Source organism: Polypterus senegalus, chromosome 4 (assembly GCF_016835505.1).
Source record: "Polypterus senegalus isolate Bchr_013 chromosome 4, ASM1683550v1, whole genome shotgun sequence".
NCBI classification, from domain to species: domain Eukaryota; kingdom Metazoa; phylum Chordata; class Cladistia; order Polypteriformes; family Polypteridae; genus Polypterus; species Polypterus senegalus.
In genome coordinates, this window is record NC_053157.1 from 50,197,786 (window position 1) to 50,213,189 (window position 15,404).

Below are 15,404 nucleotides of genomic sequence, written 5' to 3' on the forward strand. Positions count from 1 at the left end.
TACCCATCATATGACAAACTACCTTAGCATCCCAAATTAGAACCTGAGCACAGCCATGCCACGGGTGACACCTCAGCACCAGCACTAATTTGAATGGAGTGGAACAGTGTTTCCCAAGGAAATCTTTGTACACCTCTGTGATCAAATTGTGGTGAGGCATAGATTAGGGCAAGGGTATAAAACCAATTTCTAAAGCTTTGAGTTTTCCCAGGAGCATAGTGGCCTCAATAATTGTCAATTCAAAGAAGTTTTGAACCACCAGGACTCTTCTTAGAGTTGGCCATTCGAACAAAATGAGTAACTAGGCAAGATGGACCTGGGTCACTGCTCATCATCTGCCTAATACCATCCCTATGGTGAAACATGGTGGTGTTTTTCAGCAGAAGGGAAACTGTTCAGAATTGAGGAAAAGATTAAGGTAGCCAAATGCATATAGGTCCTTGAATAAAACCTGCTCCAGCTCAATTTAGCCAAAGACTAGGGCAAGAGTTCACTTTTAGCACAACAATGACCTGAAACATACAGCCAAGACAATGTTGGAATGGCTTTGGGACAAATCTCTAACTATCCTTGAGTGGCCCAGCCAAATCTAGACTTAAACTCCATAGAACATCCGTGGAGAGATCTGAACATGGCAGTTTATAGACACTTCCTATCCATTCCAATGAAGCTTGAGAGGATCTGTCAGGAAGAATGTGATAAACTACCTAGATTCAGGTGTGCAGAGCTTGAAATGACTCACCCAAGAAGATCTGAAACTGAAATTCTGAATTTTCCCATTGGATTAATAAAGTTTATCAAATATAATGTAATCACTTCCCAAGGGGCTTCTTCAAAGTATTTAATTAAGTGTGTGAATACTTATATGAATGAGAAATTTCAGTTTTTGATTTTTAAAAAACGTGCAAATCTTTCTGAAAACATGTTTTTACTTTGTCATTATGGGTTATTAAGTATAGATTGATGGGCAAAAGTACCAAATGTGTCCATTTAAAATTAAATACAACACAAAGTATGCTAACAGTGAAGGGGTCTGAGTATTTTCTGAATCCACTATAATCTAGAATTTCCCCAGGAATAAAGTGTGACATATTATTATGTTTTATGAATATGAATTTATAAGGGAACCAAATTACAGCACTTTTTTGAGTACATTTTGATTTGTTTTGTTTCTGACAGAGCAAGGAGTCTGGCCAGTGGATCAAAGACTGTTCTACATGTAGAGGGAAGCTGCAAGTCACTTATAATGGAAGAAATTCCAGTTCGGGTGGCAGTACGAGTTAGGCCATTGCTTCCAAAGGAGATCTTCCGCCATCAGCATGTATGTGTGAGAATTGTACCAAACACCCAACAGGTTATCATTGGCAAAGATCGGGCCTTCACATTTGACTTTGTGTTTGGACAAAAGTCAGCTCAAGATCAAGTGTATGCTACCTGTATAAAACCCTTGGTGTTATCATTTATCGAGGGGTACAATGTCACAATATTTGCATATGGACAAACTGGCTCTGGAAAGACCTACACATTAGGTGGTGGACATGTTGGTAAGTTAAATAAATATAAATTATTTTTAATACTTTATTAATAAAGTTTCAATGTAATTGTTATCAATTTCCAATTATTATAATTATTTTATATTGTATGTTTTGGTTTTTCAAAATTAAAATATTAGTTATTGCCACTATAGTATAATTAATAAAAATAAAAATTATGTCTATTATCCATTGTGAGTGGTAAATTACAAAACAAGAGACTATAAATATGGGTTATCATACTGCAATCAGTTAAGCATGTCAATTTTATATTTTTTCAAGTATTTATTTGGTATTTTAGTGTACAATACAATTTTAACAATTTTTTAGACTTTTTTTCTCATATTGCTTTGCAGTACAATAACTTTAGAGAATATATTTGTGTGATGTCATTATTTCTTAGCATTGCCATGACAGATAACTTCACAGACATCATTATTGAACTCTCTGTACATTGGAGTCAAGTCCATAATTGTCTATGGGGAGAGCAGACTTGGAAGTGAGGCAAGTAGATGAAGGGCAGTTGCATTAATATTATTATCTTTCTTCAGAGGCTTCTACTGTTTTTTCAGAAGTGTTCTTAGTGTTAAAATGTTTGATTTAGTGCTGCTGGAATAACCAAATCTCTCACAATTTTGTCATCTAGTGGTCAAAATTGACATTCTAGAGACTGCATACAGTATTATGGGACTAATGGTTGCATGAAGGAATATTTGTTTGGTTTTCATAAAGTTCATATTAGTAAAATTCTGTTTTCACAAAAAGGTCTTCAGATTATCTCTAAGAATTACAGTACATGTAATGACTTAATATATCTGGGGAGCTCAAAGATATAATTAACTTCAAAAGTATAACACTTTCAGTTCTTTTAACTATAATAAACCTACCAACATTTTTTTTTCTGAATCCATAAATTCATATACAGGGTTGTGCAAACCCCCTTGAAATAGAATTCGAGTAGCGTTCATGTACCTGCCTCACTTTCATTCCATTTTGAGAACGCTTCAATAGTAAGTTATGAACTTGGCTCCAGTGTACTGTAGAGAGTTCTTTAATGTTCCCGACAGAAACTAAACATGAATGGAGACAAATTCCATCACAGGGCATATATATACTTACACTTTCACTATTAATGGGACATTTAGCTTAGCAGCCTCCATGTCTTTGGCGAGAGTGGAATCATTAAATGTACCCTGAGAAAATCCACCCTGTCTCCAGGAGAATATTTTGCAGAAATTCTTTTCAAGTAATGATTTAAAACCAATACTCCAGAGCTGTGAAGCAGCATTGCTAGCCACTCATTCTGAGTAGTAACGTTTAATGTTTTCACTATGACCGCTCTTCATAATTTATGATTTCAAAATATGCTAGCAAAGAAAAATGCCTATCCTACTTTTGTTGTACCAAATTGCATATTTTTTATAGTTTTGGATTTTTCAGCTTATACAGCTAACAAATTGATTGGGAAGTTTTTTTTAAGCAAAAAAGCCATTACATTAATATACTGTGTGTAAAATTATCAAATCTAAATAGCAATGAAGAAAAATTGTTCTCTTAGGCTTTGAAGATAGAACAATAATGACCTCCATTTTATCAACATTAATATCATGAGCAGACGTGCGTCTTGTCTACACTATTTGTAATTTAAAATGTTGAAAAAGTGTCAATTATAACAGAAACATGTTTTGATTTATCCATTCATTATCTGAAATGTCCAATTCAAAGATGGGGTCACAGAGAGCTGCACCCTAATCTAGCAGCACCTGGAAAAAGACGAGAACCAACCCTAGACAGGGTACCCTTCTATTGCAGGGCACACGTATACACACCACACCAAACTAACCTGAATATTTTTGCAAGATCTTGGTGGAAAAAATACAAAGAAACGTGAGGAGAGCATGCGAACTCCACACAAAGTGTGTCTGGGCAATGATTCAAACCAGTATCTTAAAACTGTGGTGCCACTTTGCTAAGCCACCATACTCCCATTTATCATGTAATGTGCTATATCAATCAAAATACATTGAGATATAGCAGAGCTATATCACTAATAAAGTACAGATTTAGCTTTTGTTTGTTGAAAGTATAAAAAAGGAGATTTTTTTATATTATATTCCTTGTTGAAGAAGCTCAGTGTGGGCCAGTATGCAGTATGAATTAATAGGATTTAATAGTATTAATAGTCTTAATACGATTGGAACAGATATTAGTGACCACTTGAACTTTATATATAACTCACATTCACTGTACATTATAGGATTGTTTATTTTAACTAGCCTTGTGTGTTTCTAATGGCATGCATTCTGGATTGTGCTGCTTCCTGCCACGCCAGCACAGTTAGGGACAGGTTAACTTCTGATTTACCAAGCAGTTTATTTTGAATTTTCACAATCTTAAAATACCGCAGGGGGTTCTTTAATTGTGTTGGTTTTAATCTTTTTTCTTTTTTGCATTTTTAGAAGCTTTATGCTGAATCAACACAAAATGACTCTATACTGGACAAGGGCCAGCAAAAAGAATGTTAAGAGGTCTTTTTCATAGATGTGGCACTTTACTTTATTGTTACCATTAGGTGATACAACAATTCAAACTTCCTCAGCAGTGTCCCAGATTGCAGATTTGCATCTTTGTGCCATGTTCCCTTGTTTGTTAAATACTGAACATATTATGATGTCCCATTTTACTATTCTTTTCAAGCTTAGTATATCATTAATTGAGAGACAAATAGCACAGTGTTTGTCCCAATGGGGAAATGTAGCTTTTTTCTGAAGCTCATTAAGATAAATATAAAAAGTACTGTAACTACTAACAACCACCTCCTTCAAACACACACCAGAAAAGTGAGGCATTAAAAAAGTGTGATGCTGCTGGTTTAAAGGAGCCCCCTTAGTGTTTCTTTTGAAGCACCTTTGCTGAAAGTTCTCAATGTTGAAGTGTCATGGGGAGAAGATGTGCACATGATTCAGAACTTAGTTTTGTTTTCATTCTCTTCTCTGCTACTGCATCCAGGGGTCCATAAATGAAAATTCCTTTTTAATGAACTTGTTGATTTGATGTTCCTCTCTTGAAGTGGTAATTCCAAACCCAAGACACCAGAGTGTAGAAAATCATACTGGTCATCACAGAATTGTGGAACATGTAAAAGATGTCACTTCCCATATTAAACAAGTACAGTCTCCTGCGAAATGAAAATATGTTTAGACTATTGATTAGCAAAAAAAAATTGACATGTACCATTATTTCATCGATCATCATGTTGATCTAGGCAGAGACTGAAGCAATTTTATACTTCTGGGCAGTAGGTGCTGTTCGGATGGTGCAAAGAGAGTGAGCAAGAGCAGAAGGGACAGAGCGAATCCATATTAATATACATATAGCCAGTGATATTCTAAGCCAGCTTCTATCATGCTTTCCTGCTATGCTTATTAAAAGTGTTCGCCCTCCTGGAAGTTTCACATTTTATTCTGTTTATAAGGGTTACTTTTGAACACTTTGAAATCATTTAAATTTTTTGTCTGGTGCCTCCTGACTCACCGGTACAAGAAAACCCCCAAATGTGATACTGTATATAGTTATGCAGGATTTAGAGCTTTCTGGGATTCCACTTATTTTGGGACCTCTAGACACAAAATAAACTAATTTTTAGCCCATTTCTGGACAATATTTTGTGCAGGAAGTTACACCCTATGATAAAGATGAAACACCCTAATGGAATATGATGCATCAAAGTTATTCCTTTTCACAAACCTTTGAAAAAATGGGGTTCGGTAATATAGGCATGTGGAATGTTTTTTTATGCTGTGTCAAGTTTATTTCTTTACTGGTGGTTCTAGCCCTTTAAGATCCACTCCCAGAAAGTTAAAAATGACAAATTTCAGACATTAGCATGGTGGGGCAGTGATTGTGAATGTTATTTTGTTCTTTGATCCATCACTAGGGATCTAGCATTGTATGGACCTCTATCAGAAAAATGAAAACTATCTGTTACAATCAAGAATATTTAGACTTTAAACATTTAAATTGAAGTATCAATTTTAATATTTCAATGATTTGATGCAACTATTCTAATTTTTTATGTACTTCTACCTCATCAACTAAATCATTACATTGCTTATGAACACCCAGTTTAGGATGGCTTACGCTAATTCAGCATACAGTACTTTACAAATTAGATGAATGTGAAAGATTACAAGCAGTTAGTAAAATTATTGGACTATTAGTATTCACATGCATGTCACTATAAATGTAGCATTTTCATAATTGTAAACGTACAGAATACACTTTATAAAGTTGAACAGAGGAGAGGTTCTTTGCATGTAGAAATTGCCTAAGTCATATATTAGCATAATTAATGTTGGAAATTCAGGTGTTCTAATTGTGTATTTTTTCATCATTATCTATGCATTTACTGAATTTAAAATTTTGTAATTTAGAAATCAGTAGAAAAACAGAATACATAATTATAATAATTGTAGCAATAATATTAATGTTGGGGTGTTGACACACCTCTTAACATTACATCCTCCTTCATATGCTTTTCCTGTCAGTTTCTTCTTCCACATCCAACACATGGACATGTAGTGTTGATTGGAAACTTCAGATGGGACTGGAAGGTGAACATGGCCTCCACCAGTGGAGTTTCTTGGATAGGCCTCTGTTCCCCATTACAGCATATTTGAACAATAGGCTCAGAAAATATGGATAATAATAACAATCTGTATGCTGATAAGGAATCCTTAAAAAATCAAAATAGAATAAAATATGAGCACATAATACTTTTTTTTTCTTATTTCATTTACTCTGAAAGGGAACTTCAATTAAGCACACCACTACTTCTGCCATTATGAGATTTGTTCTTTTGGTAAACAAACAATATTTGAGACTGTGATGAATAATGTAGCATTTTCTGAAAGAGGCACTTTCAGCTAAAAAGCTTTTTAATTATAGGATTGGGAAAACTATAAACAGACTGCTGTGCTCACACAATAAAACCTGAAAATATAGAAAGGATCCTGCCTTTTGGAAACACCACAAAATTAGCAGCACTCTGAAAAACAAATTTGTTAGGTCATCTGCTGTAGGTTATAATTGCTTTTTATGATGAATGCATAATCCAAGAGTGTTGAATGTGGATTTTAAAGATGAGTCATGGTGATATTGATTACTGTTGAAGGATTACTGTAAATATTTTCCCTTATTTGTAAGTTCTGCAATCAGAATCAAGTCTCTGACTATGCCACATACTCTGCTGGAGAGCTGCAGACATTTATATAAAATGAACATTAAATTTTTACCTACTAAAGGCTAAAGTGACTCCTGAGAACACTTTTGCATCGTAAAAGTTCAATGTTAATTACATTTTAGATAGGAAAATCATTGCTTTGCATAAGTTAAACCTATTGACAGAATAACAAAATGGTGCATCATTATTTGGGGCATCAAGTTTAAAATGAGACAAGTGATTAAATATTTTATAACCTGTCATTATGCTTTGCAATGTAGTCATTCCTTGTGTTGACATTAAAAGGACTCTTCTGGACTTTTTCCAGTTTCCACTGCTGATGAAGAAAAAGGCATCATACCTCGTGCAATCAATGAAATCTTCCAAAGCATCTCTGAACACCAAAATACAGAGTTTACAGTTAAGGTATCCTACATAGAGGTCTACAAGGAAGAGCTCAGGGACTTACTTGGACATGAAACATCTTCAAAAGACATACACATCAGAGAGGATGAGAAAGGAAACACAGGTAAAAATATACAGTATTGTACATTTTTTAAAAGAATAGATTTACAGTTAGGTCCATAAATATTTGGACAGAGACAACTTTTTTCTAATTTTGGTTCTGTACATTACCACAATGAATTTTAAATGAAACAACTCAGATACAGTTGAAGTGCAGACTTTCAGCTTTAATTCAGTGGGTTGAACAAAAAGATTGCATAAAAATGTGAGGGAACTAAACCAGTGCACCCTCTGTATTTACTTTCATGCAGTCTTCTCTTTATGGTAGACTTGGATATTGATACGCCTACCACCTGGAGAGTGTTGTTCACTTGGTTGGCTGTTGTGAAGGGGTTTCTCTTCACAATGGAAATGATTCTGTGATCATCCACCACTGTTGTCTTTCATGGACATCCAGGTCTTTTTGTGTTGCTGAGTTCACTAGTGCTTGCTTTCTTTCTCAGGATGTACCAAACTGTAGATTTTGCCACTCGTAATATTGTAGCAATTTCTCGGATGGGTTTTTTCTGTTTTTGCAGCTTAAGGATGGCTTCTTTTACCTGCATGGAGAGCTCTTTTTACAGCATGTTGTCTGTTCACAGCAAAATGTTCCACATGCAAGCACCACACCTCAAATCAACTCCAGACCTTTTATCTACTTAATTGATAATGACATAACGACGGACTTACTCACACCTACCCATGAAATAGCCTTTGAGTCAATTGTCCAATATTTTTGAGCTCCTGAAATGAAGGGATTGTGTTAAAAAATGCGGTAGTTGCCTCACATTTTTATGCAATCTTTTTGTTCACCCCACTGAATTAAAGCTGAAAGTCTGCACTTCAACTGCATCTGAGTTGTTTCATTTAAAATTCATTGTGGTAATGTACAGAACCAAAATTAGAAAAAAGTTGTCTCTGTCCAAATATTTATGGACCTAACTGTATGTGTTATAAAAGAATTTAAACTTTAGATTATGGAACACTGTATTTACACTTTTGGCAAGGTGAAGCCATGGTAAGTGCTGTTTCACTACAGTTTCTAAGCCCTGAATTCAAATCATGGCCCAGGCACTTTCTTTGTGGAGTTTACATGGTTTACCTGTAATTGTCTGTATTTTTTCAGGGTCATCTGTTTTCACCTCCCATCCCAAAGACATCCAAGTTATGTTAACTCGCTAACTTGCACTGGCCTACAACAAGTGAGTGTGTATGTTTGCACTTACATTTACATGGTGATGGACTGGTGCCTGATTTTTGCCCAGTACTGCTGGGATAGACTGTTTCCCTCCCAAGAACCTGGACTGGATCGGCTAGTTAAAAATCAATGGTCAGATGGATGACAGTTCAGTTGTTTCATTCAAATGAAAATAAAGTAACAGTATCATTTTATCTTAGCAGTGAACATGTAACTGCATCAGAAAGGACAGACTTGTACTTTTATTTGACACTTATCTACGTCATTTTATCATCCTTCAGCCTTAAAAGCATGACAAGAGGCTCATGAACAGATGAAGTGACCATTGATTTAAACACTATGCCACAGTTTAGCATCTTAGAAGTAGTGAAAATAATTAAATATATAAATAACACAATCACAACTTTAAAGATATGTCCACATGCTTTCACAGCTATTTTTGATTTTAAATAAAAATCCTTTAAATAAACTAATGCAATGTTTGATAAGACATTGAAAACAATTATTTTAAACAATCAAAAAAGAAACTAATTAAACCAGTGCCCAGATTTTAAATAGTATAAACCATTATTATTTTGGGATTGCTTGGATCTTAGCAGGCACAACAACTCCTATCACTTAGCCATCTGTGGTTTTCCAAGGTAATCTCAATGACTGTTTATGTCAGATTTGTAGGTTTGAACCACTTTTGTAGAATTGTATCATTGGGCAATCTTAGTGGTTGCCGCGAAGGTTGCTGGATGAAAGATAAAGGCGCTAGTTTTAAAAGTGAACCATAACAAGCTGGTAGGATCACGATTGGTGGTGTCTTTTTGCTGCAATGCTGAACTACACAATTGGATTACATTTGGATTACAATTACACCCATCGTATAATAGTTTTCTCTGGATTTATGTTCCTGTCCTGTGCCCGATTGTTTGTGTGATTTCATGTGGTTTAAAAAATGTCTGTTTTCACACATATCAACATCACAGTTAGACATAAATTTTCAGGAGGCTGTTCATAGGGGATTTAATTTCATAAATATTCCATCATAATTGGACTATGTTGAGAGTGGTTATTATTTTTTACTTGGTGTTTTGTTGATTTTCTTTTGTATCTGTAATATTAAATATTTTTTGTCATTTACTACCAGAAATATACATAAAAATGTATTATAATTTAAATCACTTTATTATAAAAAAAAATCTTGGGAAATCTTGGGAGGGAGACAAGACATGATATTCTCGGAAGACAATTTGACATCCCACGAGAGACAGCATGATCACTGCATAAACAATCTCACGTTTCTGGCAACATTTTGCATATTTTTTAGTGCAATGAATGTACAATATACAGCTGAAGATGCCAGAGATACATTTCCTACATTTGAGCCCAACATGTATTGCTGGATTTTTGTATTCACGGGGGTCCTGCACTCCTAATCCTCACGAATCAGAAGGGATTATTGTAGAAGTATTATTAGCAAAAATTATATTTTCAGCCTTATTTCTAGATTTGAAAGAACTGATAATGCCAGTCCTTGCAAAGTTCCATTATAAATAACATGTTTTCACATAGAGGCCGACATCCTAAACACCTAGTTTCTGTACACCCTGTAGTGGTGTCAATCAAGAAAATTACATTTGAAAGGCATTAGCTTAGTGCAAGAGTTCTCATCCTGTTATCTACCTTCATTGAACATGTTACCCATACAAGCTCCTGGATGTTACTAACATGCAACTGCAAATCATTTGCTTTTATCATTTTTCCACATGTAAATATTTAACGGTTGTTTTCACATGCGTTATTTTATTTATATGCTTAGAATCTGTGTGTCCATCAAATCACTTTATTAGAACATTTCAAAATACCTCTTGAATGGTTTGCATCAAACAAAATTTTCAAATGCCATGGGTATAAACAATCTATACTAATAAAAGGCAAAGCCCTCACTGACTGACTGACTCACTCATCACTCATCACTAATTCTCCAACTTCCCGTGTAGGTAGAAGGCTGAAATTTGGCAGGCGTATTCCTTACAGCTTACTTACAAAAGTTAAGCAGATTTCATTTCGAAATTCTACACGTAACGGTCATAACGGTCGACAAAGTATGCCATGTTGAACTTTCTTATTTATGGCCCCATCTTCACGAAATTTGGTAGACGGCTTCCCTGCGCTAACCAAAACCGATGTACATACTTATTTCGATGGTATGATGCCACTGTCAGCCGCCATATTGAACTTTCCAACGTCACTATTTCTCCAACTTCCCGTGTAGGTAGAAGGCTGAAATTTGGCAGGCTCATTCCTTACAGCTTACTTACAAAAGTTAAGCAGATTTCATTTCGAAATTCTACGCGTAACGGCCATAACGGTTGACAACGTTCGTCATGTTGAACTTTCTTATTTATGGCCCCATCTTCACGAAATTTGGTAGGTGGCTTCCCTACGCTAACCAAAACCGATGTATGTACTTACTCCAGTGGTATGATGCCACTGTCGGCCGCCATATTGAACTATCCAATGTCACTAATTCTCCAACTTCCCGTGTAGGTAGAAGGCTGAAATTTGGCAGGCTCATTCCTTATAGCTTACTTACAAAAGTTAAGCAGGTTTCATTTCGAAATTCTACGCATAACAGTCATAACGGTCAACAACGTCCGCCACGTTAAACTTTTTTATTTATGGCCCCATCTTCACGAAATTTGGTAGGCAGCTTCCCTGCGCTAACCGAAACCAATGTACGTATTTATTTCGGTGGCATGATGCCACTGTCGGCTGCCATATTGAACTTTTCAACGGTCTTTGTTACTTATGGGCCCATCTTCAAGAAATTTGGTATGCGGGTTCCCAACGCTAACTGAATCCTACTTAGGTACATATATACGTCCATAGCCTGCAGCTCGGTCACCGTGTGAGGCAGTGTTGGGTACCCCATCCCCCCAGCGTCTCCCTGCTGATTTCTACAGCCTTTTTATTTAATCCACAGCTTCTCCGCTGTTTTATTGTTCGTTTATTACGATTATAGTTATTGTGTAGGTATTTTAGACTTACTTTACATTGTTCAGGTACCCATTTCCTTTATCATTCCAACCATACCCCCATGAACATGTCTATCGAGGTGATCACCGTTAATCAAAGAACTGTCACTTACCGAGTGGTTTTCATGCCCGGGGATGGCACCTACCTTTTCCATTCTCTTTGTTACATATTGCACGGCCATATCAGGCTCACTCTTGATATCCGGAGGAACATTGTGTCTTATGTATTGAATGACTGGGACAGGTTCAAGGTGTGGACTGATGACGGTACAAGAGATAATTATACATCACCACGAGCACACAGCACAGTGGCACTGTTTTCTCTCCTTGTATATGAAAACAAGAGATTACATTTTTTTTCTCAGCCATCTGCTACAAACTTTAAAAAATCTAATTTACGTGGCATATTATCTTAAATTGCAGGAATTGAAGAAAACATTAAAAATGACATCAAGTTAAGAAAACTTGAAACAAATCAAAAAAGTTTATAAATACTGCAAAATGCTAGAAACTTGTAAATGATGCTTACTAGACAACCGTGGAGTTAACTTGGAAAGAAGCAAGTACACGTTACATAAAGGCAAAACTGCTTTGTTTGTGTGACATTACTTTCATAGAGTATTACAACATACGACAAACTATTCAAACTGTCATGTGCCATCAGTTTTGGGTAATGTTACTTTTAAAACTAACTTAGTTACATCACTCATTACTTACAAAAAATAATAAATTGTACTGTAACTCATTACAAGCATTTTTTCTTTTGTTTGAAAAACTGCACAATTCAGTAGCCACCATTTGTTGCTGAATCCTTATCCCATATAGGAACCTTCATGAAACTGACGAAACCCAGTCAAATTTAATGATTTTCTTGTGTTTTATCAATATAGTTAGTCCTTCATGTGCAGTAAAGTTAATAACATCTATTCCTTTTTTTCATCCTAAATTGCAAGCTCCCAAAGACTGGCTGCTTTTTTAAACTATCTAACAAATAATCGGGGTAAAACAAAATGTTACACTTTGTTAATAGGTTTCTGCTAATGGATTGCATGCAGCACACTCTTTTCTGCTTAGCTGTGTAATTCAAGTCAAGCTAAGTCAAGAGGCTTTATTGCCATACCAGTCATACACTGTATTACAGCATACAAAAGTACAAAATAACATTCTTCAGGCCTGTGGTGCAACATATATATATAAAAACAGGACAAGTGCAACACAAGTTAAGAACAATACTATGCTATAAATAGATATATAAATACATAAATAATCCTCTTTAATAAAACCCCTGTGTGCGTCCAGGTGTCTGAGTGTGTGTCTTCTGGTGAAGTGTGCTTGCGAGGGGCTCGGTGCGATCTGCACGGCACCGTGGACGCTTACACACTGGAAGCTGGGCACACAGTGAATCACGTAGCCGCGGCCGCACATGATTAACAAATAAAGGACATCATTGCTGGGGAGACCGTGGACGCACACACACTGGAAGCTGGGCACACAGTGAATGGCGCAGCCGCGGCCGCGCATGATAAGAAAATAAAGGACAGCATTGCTGGGGAGAGAGCTGATTGGGTAGTTGCGGCCGCGCACATAAAATCCGTTCCTGGGGAGACACCACACATACTGCCCCGCGTATGTTTACTAACTAACTATCTACTAACAACATGCCACCCAAAAAAAGGACACGTCAAGTAGGACAAAAGACACAGACACTCAAATCATATATAAGCAACATCTCCTGGAAGAACGGTCAGCTCAGCAAGTAAACATCAACAAAAGCAAGGCTGAAAGACAAAAAAAAAAGACGAGCAAATAGATCGATTGTAAAAAAGAAAATGAGCGTCAGAATATTCCCCGTATTGATTTGGCTCTATCCTCTACTAATTTACCCTTTACCTTAAGAAGGCAACAATTTCCAGTTACATTAGTCTTTGCCATAACAATCAATAGAGCTCAAGGGCAAACCTTAGAAAAAGTTGGCATTTACTTGCCAGAACCAGTATTCAGCCACGGTCAGTTATATGTTGCATTATCAAGAGTTTGAAGTTTTAGAGATGTTGTTGTCAATGTTGTAGATGGTCCTGAACAAGGCAAACTGTTGCCAAACTCAGACAGAGTATTTACAAAAAATGTTGTCTATAATGAAAATTTATTGAAAAATTTCATGAGGTAAAAAAATAAAAACTTTTTCCTAAATATCTTCTTCAGATATTGTGTATTACAGATTGTTACAAAGTTTTACACTAAGGCATTATTAATTATACTTATTGTATTGCCATATACGTTTCGATTTTATTTTTAATATTATTTTACTTTAGGCTTCTTGCAAAAATATTTTTAACAAAAAAAATTAAGACAACAAACAGAATGAGGTCAAGGTCCCTTGCCATTTAATATAAACTGTTCCTACTAATGTTTATGCACTACTGTTCTAGCTCCCGTTATTGTAACAGGCTTAATGTCTAGTAGGTAAATGAATAATGATAAATTGAAGTAGATAGTAATAAACAAATAATAAAAAAATAACAGTAATAACAAATGTACGGCATTTAAAACAACTACTAATTGTTCCCGAAGAAACAGCGTACCATATTTAGTTTTTTGCCTCACAGTGTGGCTATAATAATCTCTGCCTCCTTGTGATCCTAAACTTGGAAAATTACATTTACCCCTCAACACATGCAAGACTAAATTTATACCAATAACTTTTGTTCAGTTCTTTTCTCTTGATTATATGCTGCACAAATGCTTCACTTCTTCCTCACAAGACGGCCGGAGCCCATGCTTGTACAATGTTACACAGACAGCAGAAGGCAGTGTCTTCAAAATGCCATACTTTTGAGAAATAATGCAGCACTTTGTTTTATAATTTTCCATTAGTAACGCAGATCTGTTTTTTAAGTAACACAGGTACTTTTACTTCAATAAAAATAAGTACTGTGTTAGGTTACATGTTAAGTTTGAAAAAGTACAGTAATGTTATTTTTTTCCAGAGCATTTTAAATTTTCACATTTAGCTTGTCTGCAGGTAACGCACTTTTCATGGCATTTTGGTTAAAAATTTCAGGGTCAGCTTATGCACAAGTATCCACGGTAGTACCAGTTCTGTACCCATTTCCATTTTTCCTCTGTTCTTTGCTGTATCACATTTCCTATTTTTGTAAACTTTGTCCCTCTAACTGTCCCAGACTTGTCAAATGAAGTTTCATTTCACACCTCCCAGGTACACATTTACTTTACATAAGAATGTTGAAAATCAAACAAATTAAGTACATTAGCACTATGTTCTCTCTGATTTAAAAGTAATTTCTTGTGAAGTCATTGCATGTACTTTTTAGCTGGCACTATCCATCCATTATCCAACCCGCTATATCCTAACTACAGGGTCACGGGGTTCTGCTGGAGCCAATCCCAGCCAACACAGGGCACAAGACAGGAAACAAATCCCGGGCAGGGCGCTAGCCCACCACAGTGGATAAAAATCTGTGTATAAAATTTTTCATCTTTGTATTTTCTCCCTAAAAGCAGACTATTGGAAAAATTGCAGTAGCAATTGTAATGTAATGTAGAGAATGTAATCAACAATCTGAACTTGCTGGAAAAACTGAAATGAAGCAATTGTCCTATCTGAAATAATTACAAATATCCACAGATACGCTAGCTGTTATGCATTAGCCAGAATTTCATTCCTGGCTCCGATGTCCTTTCTTTTTAGTCATTTATTTTATTTTTCTTTATAATTTATGTTTCAAAAATTGTTTTTGTTATTTCCCTTTTGCATTGTATTATTATTTACATAAGGACTTAAGTGTACGTATGTATTCATCATGCGCTCCCTTTTAGGCTCTCTATTGTTTTTTAACTCTCCCCTTTGGATTTTCATCAGTGTTTTTCATGATTTTTTTGTTACCTTCTTTCTTTTGATCCTT

General features: G+C 35.6%; 1 protein-coding gene across 1 annotated transcript in view; it reads left to right on the top strand.

The window, feature by feature from the left end:
- The first annotated feature begins 1,246 nt into the window (after positions 1-1,246).
- LOC120528702 (kinesin-like protein KIF27) overlaps positions 1,247-15,404 on the top strand; it is a 40,412-nt gene continuing 26,254 nt past the window's right edge. Inside the window, exons 1-2 of the mRNA XM_039752858.1 lie at positions 1,247-1,544; positions 7,082-7,282. Coding sequence (XP_039608792.1) covers positions 1,247-1,544; positions 7,082-7,282 — 499 coding nt within the window. The remainder of the gene's footprint in view (positions 1,545-7,081; positions 7,283-15,404) is intronic.